At 40.1% G+C, this 12,139-nt stretch overlaps 1 protein-coding gene across 4 annotated transcripts in view; it reads left to right on the plus strand.

Annotated features, from left to right (window-relative positions):
• Positions 1 to 12,139, plus strand: part of scube3 (signal peptide, CUB domain, EGF-like 3) — a 235,109-nt gene that overhangs the window by 204,330 nt on the left and 18,640 nt on the right. For all 4 annotated transcript variants that reach the window (XM_080444119.1, XM_080444120.1, XM_080444121.1 and 1 more), the window contains 2 exons: positions 8,971 to 9,093; positions 11,049 to 11,165. In XM_080444119.1, the coding sequence (XP_080300245.1) occupies positions 8,971 to 9,093; positions 11,049 to 11,165 (240 nt within the window). The remainder of the gene's footprint in view (positions 1 to 8,970; positions 9,094 to 11,048; positions 11,166 to 12,139) is intronic.

Here is a 12,139-nt window from a genome sequence, read left to right on the forward strand (position 1 = left end):
AAAATAGAGAAATATATAGATAAATAAATAAAAGAGGCATACGTAAGCACAGGTCAATGCGAAGTTGTGGTTTTAGTTATTCTCAGTATGTATTCAACAGGAGTATCATATTTTGTAAGAAGAGTGTCCTTGAATACAAACAATATTCTGCTAGACTATAGAGTTTAAAGCTGCTATGTAAGTTACATAGCGGCTTTAAACTCTATACTGCCTGCCCCAGATTTGAACCCGTTTTCCTGCACAAGTGCTGAGATTTTTACCATTGAGCCTCTGCCTGCTTGCTATGGGGATAAATTGAATCTTGACCATCAGGTCAAACTTGAGGATTAGCTATACTATCTATACTTTGACTCAAGTACTGGTGTTGAGTACTTTGTCCACCACTGGTTAGTATAATTTTCTTATATTGGTGAGAATAGCAGATCTACAAGCTCACAACCCAGTTGTCTGCCATGACAATAGTCCCACCAGAGCCCAGCTTACTGTGTCAGAGGGCCCTCACATGGGGACCCACAGGACCCATATTGTGAGCGGATATTTTCAAATGGCTGAAATGTAGGGCTGAAGAACACACATTTCCAGTGTGTTTTGTAATAATAATCACAAGTAAGACGCGCGAACGCGGGAAGCGAACGCAAAAAAAAAAAGTCAATGAAAAACAATTAATGAAAAAAAAGTAAAAAAATAAATAATAATAATACAAACAAAATCTGCGTTAAAAGGAGCATCTTAGAAAAATACAAATTCCCCCCAAAAAAACTTTGAATGTTTTTGAACAATTCAACAAAGTGTTTGAAGTGCCTGTTTCACCCACTTCCGGGGGGCGGAGCCAAAATCCGAGCCCGAAGTATTTGTTCGTAGACCCCCACTTAGGGGGGGTAGAAAAAGTTTCGGAGCGATTCGGGCACTTTTCATTTAACATGGGGTTTCAATGGGTGTTTTTAGGAGCCTTCTCCGGGGCGTGGCTTCCGGGGGAAGGGGCGGGCTTAAACGCAACCTTGACAGGTGTGTTCAGTTTTCAAAGACCTTTCATTTGATGTATGGTACGTCTATATTGGACATTTACTTGGCTGCACACAGGCAGAGACACACACAGACACACACACAAGCCGAGCACGGTTTCATAGTAAGCTCCACTTGCGCGGAGGCGCGCCGCGTTCGCAAAAATCTACAAAGTAACTAGTAACGAAAGTTTTCATATAACTGTAGTGGAGTAAAAGTACAATATTTTCCTCTGAGATAGTGGGGCAGGAGTACAAGTATTGAAATTTGTAAATACTGAAGAAAGTAAAACATACCTAAAAATTGTACTTAAGTACAGTACATGTACTTTGTTACTTTACAAACTGGGTTTGAGTACATGCACTTTGCTACTTTACAAACTAGGTTTGAAATATTGTCGTGTCCACCAACTCTAAAGCACCCTTGAGGCCTTTTCCGATGAAATACAGAATAACGATAAGCTCTGTCTTAGAGTGGAACACACAGAATAATGTAATTGCCCTTTGTAAAACTGACAAAGGAATCAATGTTCTCTTTGATACAGTGGTTTAGAGTGATGGATGATGTATTAACCCCTTCCTGTAAACCCTACATCAGGGGTCTTCAATCTTTTTCAACCCAAGGACCCCCTATCTGAGAGAGAGATGAAGCAGGGACCCCCTCTATATATTGTATTCGTGTTAAATGTGTATTTTCAGACATTTAACCACTTAAACCCTCAATACTTTGTAAACTTGACCTTTGGCTCTGTACATGGTCAGCTATTTTTTCTCTCTACACCAAACCCCTTGCCGAAAATAGCTTGTAGATCGTCTATTTTCGACTAATCTTCCCCTCAGAAAAGGGATGATAGGGTTGAAGTGGATCATGTAAAAAAAAAGTCCCTATCACACAAAGATTTGGCGGCCCCCCTTTAGGTACTCTGAGGACCCCCTAGGGGTCACTGTCCCCCTGTTGAAGACCCCTGCCCTACGGTATATGCCTGCCCTACGGTATATTCCACCCTGTCGGGTAGAAACCTTGTTTGTCCAAAATAGTTACTTTTCAGCCAATGTACTGTATTTTTTTTTTTTAACCTGTGTTCCCAATAGTTATTATTTAACCACAAGCGCTTGATAATTGTTTAAATATTTATAAAACCCACAAAAAAATGTTATAAATATATATATTTGCTACTTTTGTGCATACTATAGATACTGTAGTAATGTAATGTAATTTGAAGTAATGTATTAGGAAAAAAAAGAAAAACACATAAATACTGTAATATGGAGATTACAAGGTTTTGTCCCCAGGGGTCTGTACTTGGTCACCACATTTTTCTTATCTAAATTGATTGAATTGAATAAATCTCTTCGCTGAAAAGAGTCGATCTACAAGCAATGTGTCAGACAGTGTGTACTTGTTATCTTTCCAGAATGCACCCAAAAAAAAAAACTTTTCAGGCCCAGAACTCAGAGCTGTGTTTGTGCTGAGGTCAGCACTAACTGTTTACAGTAGGCAGGTTGTTATCTACAGTATGTGCAGCATCTCCAGTAGGAGTTGCATCGTTATGACCAATAATAATACACTACATTAGCATTTCTCTGTGAAAGATTGGATATACTTGTTAGCAAAATGTTCTGAAGCTAGAAAGCTACAAACTGCTTTGTCAGCAATTTGTACTGTGGTAACTCTGTTAACCCATTAAGACCAAGAATGCATCATTTGTTTTCTTTGGCTATTCAAAAATAGCAGATCTACAAGCTCATAGCACTACGAGCTTGTAGATCTGCTATTTTCTGGAAGAATCATAGAATTTTTGTGAAAATCTGTGAATATATATATTTTCAAAGCGAACATTTTTAACTCTGTTCTGTACTCTTCTGGGGGTCCCTGGAACAAACTATTTTGAGATGGGGGTCCATGGCCAAATACATATAATTTTTGAGAACCACTGATATTATAGCAACATTAGTTAGGATTTAGAAGACATTTGTAGAATCCCCAGAAGCAAATATTTGAGTTACAAATTTCGCTTTGTAAAAACATATATACAGTTTATTCAAAGACCCACGATTTTCGATTTTCCACGATTTCCCCCCAAAATAGCATAGCAAAATAGCATAGCATAGTGCGGCACTTGATGCCTATGAGCTTGTAGATCTGCTATTTTTGAATAGCCCAAATAAATCTTAAAATAGACACACAGATGCGTTCCTGGTCTTAATGGGTTAACTGATTATTAGTGGAATGACCACATCTCTGACTGATCTATATCTCTGTGCTACCATATGCTTGACATAGCAGGTCACTGACCAATCCGAGAGTGTCCATTTGTACGCTCTCAGAGACTTACTCACCCAAAAGGGACCATTTGGAACCCTCTCAAGGAACCACAAGGGGGTCCGTGGTCCGTGGACCACACTGGAGTGTTTCCAGTGAGCCAACATGCTCAATATCAGCACCCTGACTCTGTTTGACCAGAATGGAACACTACCTTAATTGACATCCTTGGTAGGTCCCTGTAAGGAAGAGGCCCAATTTATTTCCAATATGGCTGCTGTGCATAGAGCCTATATTTCTACCTTGCTTGCCCAGAATAGTGAGGCTGGAGTTCATGGGGTCAAAGAGTTATAGGTTACTACTACTGTACTTACTCTCACCCACCTGGAAGCAACAGCCTGCAGACACTAAGCGCCACAGAGCTGCTGAATCCATTATGTAGTGTTACTGCTAGATGTCATCTGGAGTCTACTCCCCCCCCCCCCTCCCTCTGTCTTTCTAGCTTCCTGCCAGTGTCCTGGTTTGTTCTCTGTAACAAAGTAGATACAAGACAAAGAGACACCGTTTGACAGCTCGGGGGTTTGGAGGGTTTGTTTACATGTCGTCAGATAATAAGAATATGGGTGCCATCAGCTAAAGAAGTCTCCCATGCAAACAAAACAGTATGCCAGCCTATTTCCTGTGTCAGATATCTTCATTATCCAGTTTGTGTCTGTGTTTAAGCCATTAAGACCGGGAAAGAACCTGTGCCATTTTTTTGGGCTATTAAAAAATAGCAGATCTACAAGCTCTCGTTGCCGCGCTGCGAGCTTGTAGATCTGCAATTTTTTTACAAAATTGTGCAAATTTGTGCAAATCGGTGAATACATATATTTTTAAAGCAAACATGTGTGACTCAAATCTTTGCTTCTGGAGATTCTACAAATGTCTTTTGTAATGAATGTAATAAAAAAACAGTTTTCTGAAAAAACGTATGTTGCTATATTATCAGTGGTTCTCAAACTTTTTCATCTCAAGGACCCCCAAAATTATATGTATTTGGCCGCAGACCCCCATCTCAAAATATGTTGTTCCAGGGACACCAGAAGCAAAGATTTGAGTTACAAATGTTCACTTTAAAAATAATATATATATATATTCAAATATTTGCACAAATGGTCAAGATTGTTCAAAAGTAGCAGATCTACAAGCTCGCACTCGGAGCTGCGCTCTGAGCTTGTAGATCTAATATTTTTGAATAGCCCAAAGTATAAAATGTGGATAAAGTGGTTACACAGATGCGTTCCCGGTTTTAATGGGTTAACTGGAATGCTCTGTGAGGTCACACACCAGTCAGACTGCCAGGGCAGGCATCTCGGCGCGGCATCTGGGAGCATATCTGGTCGAGTACATCTACTTCGAGTACTGTACCCAAGTATGTACTTTACTTGAGTATTAGGTTTTGTTTGTTTGTTTTTGTGCAAGCTTATTGACTTTCACTCCACTACATTTCAAAGACAAATATTGTATTTTTTTTCTAGGAGGGGACCCCCGGGATCTGTATGGGGTGAGCTTGTCCTGTAGATCGGCTATTTTCACTCTTTTTTTTTTCGATCTCTCTTTTTTTAAAATTAATCTTTTATTGTTAACACATTGAGTGCCAGATGTTTTTGGCACTCATCCATTGCCAGCGTTTGTTACCGTTTACGGCGATCTGTTTAGAGCTGTAGAAGCCAAAATGAGGGCCCGGATGTAAACAAAAGGTGTCTGCACGATGACCGAGGGTCCCGTCTAACGACTGGAACAATAATATTTCTACTGCGATCCGCCATTGCAGAGTGATCGGTGATCGCCCGTCGAAAATGGCTTGTTTTGACCACTGTAAAAAATATATGGAGATATGGACCTTTTTCTCCAAATCCTATCATTGGAGCGGACGGAAGTGACATTTTTTGGGCTAACGTCACATCCGCCCATTCCATTCTAAAGGGTCCTAGGATCATTCCTAAGTTGCGTTAGCGCGCCCCTTGTGAAAAAAGGAAAACAAAGATTCTCGTGTTTGGCACTCAATATGTTAATTAATTAAAATTTCAAAAACAGCAAAGCATTGAAATCAAAAAGAAAAATCACTTTACAATATGTGCTTTTGAATACTTTGCTTTTTTCAAATGGGGCTGAGCAACTTTCTCTCTTTGTTGTGGAGTCAAAGCACAGACAGATAGATACTCATGGTCAGATTTTTACTCAATAATAGTTGTGAGTTGAGTCATGTTCTACAGTGCTGGGTTCTTAGCAGCACGTCGTCGGACTTATAGAACACAGAGAGTTGATGAAGTCATCATCTTCATGTGGGGATGAAGGCTCGCAGGCTGCCTCGTCTTATTTGTGGTGAATAATTGAACGAGACGCGGGGGGGAACTCGTGCTATCAGCGGGCCACATCATCAATCACTGCCTTGCATCTCTGTCTGTCTGTCTGTCTCTCTCTCTATGCTGTCCCCCGGCCACTTATCCCCGGCCTGACATGTCTCCCCCCCCCCCCCCCCACAGCCCCCGACTAAAGTAATTTTCTGTCTGGCGTCCAAATGACAAGACAGGCCCAGCATCTGGCTCCCGAACGGTTTAACCCTTTCAAACCGGGAACGCCATCTGTGTAACCAACTTTATCCATTATTCTATACAAGCTCATAGCGCTATGAGCATTTGTAACAAAATATTTTGAGATGGGGGTCCGCGGCCAAATACATATCATTTTGGGGGTCCTTGACAAAGTTTGAGAACCACTGATTATAGCAACATAAGTTTTTCAGAAAACTGTTAGGATTTAGAATACATTTGTAGAATCCCCCGGAAGCAAAGATTTGAGTTACAAATGTTTGCTTTAAAATATATGTATATATTCAAAGATTTGCACAAATTATCACAATTTTTCAAAAATAGCAGATCTACTCTGCCGCGCTACGAGCTTGTAGATCTGCTATTTTTGAATCGCCTAAGAAATCTAAAAATGACACACATTCTTTCCCGGTCTAAATGGGTTAAGTGGGGTGGGGGGTGTGTGGGTTCTGCTCGTGTGTTAAAAAGTGATTACAATTACAAGCGCTCGCCACACTGCCCAAAGTTCTCCTCACGATCCCTGTTGAAGAGCCAGAGGAAGTTTTAGAGCCTTTGAAATGCAACGCGGGTTGACACGCCGATGAGCAATCATTTGTGTTTATACGAGCGTACGACATTCATCTTCCCCACTGTCTGATAATCCGACAGCAACGTATTGAACTGACCTGGTGGGAACTCGTCTCTGTCGGGGTAGAAACCTCATATGTCCAAAACTGTCAGATTCAAAAATAGCAAAAGTAGCAGATCAACAAGCTCGAAACGCGTCGCTTCGCGCCGCGTTTCGAGCTTGTTGATCTGCTACTTTTGACGCTTTTGTGTCACGCTTTTGTATGATCAAGAAGGGCGTTAATTTAGAAGAAAAAAAACACAAAAAGTTAGAATATGGACATAAGAGGTTTCTGCCCGACAGCAAAGAACTCTGCGTTCAATGCATTGCAGCCGCATGTAACCTCCGTGTCTCATTCATTGCAGCAAAATTGACTGCAGGTCTTCCTTGCTTTTTGCAGGTCACTTCTCGCTTCATTTTGGTCAGTGAATGTTCTTAGAAATATCTTAGACATGGGGTCTTCAACAGGGGGTCCGGGACCCCTCAGAGTTACTACAGGGGGGCCACCAAATCTTTGTGTGATGGGAACTTTTTTCCCCCCAACCATTCTGGGGAGGACATTCGCCTGAAAATAGCAGATCTTATGAGCTTGTAGATCTGCTATTTTGGCAAAGAGGCAAAGAGGTACTTTCGCCAAGTACAGAGCCAAAGGTCAAGTTTACTAAGTATTCAGGGTTTAAGTGGTTAAATGTCTGAAAATGCACATTGACATGAATTCAATGCATTAACAGAAAACATCATGTTTTAGAAAACATTATTTTTTTCCCAACACATGATGATAGTGCCATCAACAAGTCTATGAAGCTATCTATTAAATCTATGAACCGGTTTACAACACAATCATATACGTACAATATGTAGTTGGGGGTCCCTGCTTCATTTTTCTCTCAGCTAAGGGGTCCTTGGCCTGAAAAACATTGAAGACCCCTGCCTTAGACCCTATGGAACATTGGAACATGCACACAATTGATTTTTTTTTCTTTTTAATGCAATGATAGTCCATTTACAGGTGCGGTAGGTGGATTTTATTTATTTAGTTATTTTTAAACAGAAAAAAAAAAAACTCAGGTGCGGATACCGATTTTTATCCAATCAGGAGAGAGAGTTTATACAGGACACACGATAAACAAGTGTAATTGGAAGTGACGACAAAGATGTGAGCAGACAGAATTGGAAGCTGATAAATGTATTATTTTTCTGTTCATTGAAGAGCTGGAGAGACGGGGCGACCCCTGTTAATGAGCAAACACTCTATAGCAACGATTACTATCACAATAAAGAGTTTTTAACCAAAATACTAACAAAAATAAACCTTTTTAAAGGAGTAGTTCACCCAAAAAAATAGAGACAATAATTTGATGACCGGGTGTATTTCCGGTAGGAGACACAAAGAGACTACTTTGAGTCTCCTACCGGATACATTAGCATCTTTCCGCCTGTAATCAAATTATTGGCTTGTAGCGCTGCCACATATGTGTGAAATAGGATTTAGTTTTATAATGGCATTTAAACGTTTATGCCTTAAATGAATTAAAATATTCCTTAAAATAACGCCATCCTTTAAGGGTAAGGTCCTATCTTTTGTAATGTTTATGTTTTCATTTTGTTATTGTTTAGGGGGTTCAAATGTTTATGCTTTCATTTTGATGTATTGTGATTGATTGATTGACATTGAGTGACGGGTCTGTGAATGACTGACGCACCATATAGTGTGCGGAAGTTGCCGGCCCTCAGGGGGGAAAAAACCGACAGAGACAAACCGTCAGGGAGTCCATGGGAGACCTGGTTTAGTTTGATTAAGTATTTGTCTGTTCCTCTAAGCTATCAGTGGAAAATAGCAAAGGCCACATTATCTGTCAATACTCACCGTTAAAGGGAAGAGACGCGGAGGACATTCTTCTGAACTGGTGAGACCGTTTATATTTTATTTATATCCAGCGTGGATATACTTTTGTTTTCTCCGTGGAGATCTGGGCATTCGTCTTGGATTATACCGCTTCTGGAGTGGATTAAGTTTCTTTTGGATTTATTTTGGATTAACTTTTTTCGTGCTGTTTTGGGGAGCGTTTGGGAGACGCCACACGGAACGATATTGGAACAATAGGAGCGTGCGTGCGGACGTGCGCGAGACGCAGACTTTACCATCGGGCTTCACGATCTGCTACATTTGGCAATGCATGTATTATTTTCCTGTCATTGATTTAAATAAAAGGGTTAAACTTGACCACAAACTTTCGTGCTTTATTTCTGGCTGTGTTTATTTGCTGTTTATTTATTGAAGTGCACTGCTTTCAGCCTAATCAATTGTATCTGAAGAGATCATTCACAACCCGTGATTTAAAAAATAGTAATAGTCAAATATATAATATCTGACCGTTACAGGCTTATTGGCTTCTTGGGGTGTGCAATTAATAGAAAATAAGTAATTTTTTGGGTGAACTAATCCTTTAACCACAAAATATCACTCACTTACACTTTAACCTTTGAATGTGTTCTTGTTTACAGATATAGACGAGTGCAGCATAAACCGTGGTGGGTGTAAGTACGGCTGCATCAACACCCTGGGCAGCTATGAGTGCACCTGCCCCGCTGGATGGAAGCTGCACTGGAACAGGAAGGACTGCGTTGGTATGTAGCAACACTGCCCCCTGGTGGTCTCAACGCACACTCACACTCCAGTCTTTGACACATTAGGTTTAAAGTCATGTTTCTGTTAGAGCAGTGGTTCTCAATGATGTGGGGTCCGGGGACCCCCAGGGTTCCTTTCGGGGGGGGGGGGGGGGGTCTATAATAACCCTTATCTGGCTCTATTGTGTAGAGGAGACCGGGGACAAAAGTAACACTTTTTGTATTTGCCTTCATAATTCACAGACTACTTGAAATATCCTAGTCATCTTTTGCTATAAGAAACATATATATGTGCCCTAATTAATAATACAATGTTTAAGCTTTCACTAATAAGGACAAGACTAAAATATTAATTTGAATGCAATGATTCACTGTGTTACAATTGCCCCTGTGATGGGGGCAGTTGTAACAGTGGTTGGGGGCAATTGTAACACTGTAAAAAATAAGTCATATTAACACACTTTATCTCAAATAAAAGCACATCACTAAATAATATGTATTTTTCATAATTTAACATTTTTACTTACGAATGTTTTATACACATAATTACAATTATTTTGTATTTTTATTCAAATTATTTTATTTTTCAATTTTGTTTTTTCAAATGTATGTCTATTTTTTATTTAAATGTATTTTTACTTTGAAAGGTAGTGACATTTAGTGAAATATGTTCATTTACTAACATAAAAGTATGAAATCCCAGACAAAAAATCTGCTTGCATTGAAAACACATTGTTACAATTGACCCCGGTCACTGTGTTACAATTGCCCCCGATGGGGCAACCATGATACAATCCCATATTCTAGCTAGAAACACCTATACTAGCATAGGCTGCTGACGTTAATTTGTGACCAATAACATAGAGATACAATTCATCTAAGTTTAAATTAGCTGACATCTTATCTTTAGACAGCAGAAGGAAAATACCGTACACTCAAAAATGTACCGTACACTCAAAATCAGTTTTTTGTTGAAAACTTCTGCTGAGATGAAATGATCATTATATCCTTCCATAGGCAGAGAGAGGACCCTACTGAGCATGTGCACAAGAAGTCTCACCCTTCTAGCTTATTTCTAATTAGAATTATTGAGTGTGTTACTTTTGCCCCCTGTTACTTTTGTCTCCGGTCTCCCCTACGCTCAGAGTTATGGGGGGTACCACTGAGCTGTGGTTCACTGTGTCTGTGGGTTGTATAAACATTGAACCAATGGGACAATAAATCAATATGAAAACCACATTGGATCCATTGGAACACAGTTTTTTTTTTTTTTTTTTTTTTTTTACATCTAAAGGAGAATCTAGGACTAAAGTTTTCTTACCTTTTCTATGACGTTATGATATCTTAGGATGAATGGTACAGTAGAACAATTTCATAACTCCACCCCTGAGCCGCCACAGCTTAAAAGGTGAAAAAAACATATTTTAATAGCTTTTTTTTTTTGATCTGACGTTCATAGTGACAAAACACTATGCAACCAAAAAAAAAAACAGAAGACGAGATTGAAATCTCGAGATTTCAATCTCGTCTAGCGAGACTTTTTTTTATTTTTTTTTATTTTTTTGGGGACAGTGTTCTGTCACTATGAACGTCAGATCTAAAAAAAAAAAAAAAAAAAAAAAGCTATTAAAATATGTGATCTAACCTAAGGCCTATCCGCGCACCTTTTAAGCTGTGGCGGCTCAGGGGTGGAGTTATGAAATGTTTCTACTGTACCATTCATCCTAAGATATCATAACGTCATAGAAAAGGTAAGAAAACTTTAGTCCAAAATTCTCCTTTAAGGTTTCCACCCGACAGCGACGATATATAGAACATGAGTATGTAGCACATAGTACATTGCTTCAGGACTGTGTGTGTGTGTGTGTGTGTGTGTGTGTGTGTATGTGTGTGTGTGTGTGTGTGTCATTGATTCAATGATTCAATGATTCAGTGTGTGTTCTCTCGCCCCTCAGAGCTGGTGAAGTGTCTTGCTGGGACAGTGGCTCCCAAAGCCACTCTGACCTGCAGCAAGACGGGCAAGAAGGAGAGCTGCTCCCTGACCTGTGCTTCTAAAGCCCACTATCTGTCAGGTAGGATATAAAGCCTACTATCTGTCAGGTAGGATATAAAGCCTACAATCTGTCAGGTAGGATATAAAGCCTACTATCTGTCAGGTAGGATATAAAGCCTACTATCTGTCAGGTAGGATATAAAGCCTACTATCTGTCAGGTAGGATATAAAGCCTACAATCTGTCAGGTAGGATATAAAGCCTACAACCTGTCAGGTAGGATATAAAGCCTACTATCTGTCAAGTAGGATATAAAGCCTACTATCTGTCAAGTAGGATATAAAGCCTACAACCTGTCAGGTAGGATATAAAGCCTACTATATGTCAGGTAGGATATAAAGCCTACTATCTGTCAGGTAGGATATAAAGCCTACTATATGTCAGGTAGGATATAAAGCCTACTATATGTCAGGTAGGATATAAAGCCTACTATCTGTCAAGTAGGATATAAAGCCTACAACCTGTCAGGTAGGATATAAAGCCTACTATATGTCAGGTAGGATATAAAGCCTACTATATGTCAGGTAGGATATAAAGCCTACTATCTATCAGGTAGGATACTGCTTCTAGTGGTGGACAAAGTAACCAAAAGTCAAAACTGAAGAGAATATTTGATGAATTGAATAAAAAAAAAAAAAGCTGTCCATTGAGTGCCAGGTACTATGGATCCGCTTCATCCGTGGGGTGCCAGCGTTTTTTACCCAACTGGACACTGGACACAACCATAAAAATCTAACACTTACTCATTTGTTTGGTGTATCTGTGTTGTTTACTAGTCTGCCATGTTTTTAAATCCGTTGCAGTTGTTCCGCGGCAGTGTGTCTCAGGGGGTAAAGCGGCCATCTGGGAACCCAAAGGTCCCCTAGTGGCCTCCCTCCTGGTGGCCCCTCCCCCCCTCCCTCCCCCAGCTTTGTTTGGGGAAGTGTCCCTTGAGCGAGGGGAGAGTCTCTTTTCCCGGTGTTTCGCCCAGGCGGACAGGGTTTTGAGGTTAGGT

The sequence above is a fragment of the Gymnoscopelus braueri genome (assembly GCF_963280865.1).
Source record: "Gymnoscopelus braueri genome assembly, chromosome: 12".
NCBI classification, from domain to species: Eukaryota; Metazoa; Chordata; class Actinopteri; order Myctophiformes; family Myctophidae; genus Gymnoscopelus; species Gymnoscopelus braueri.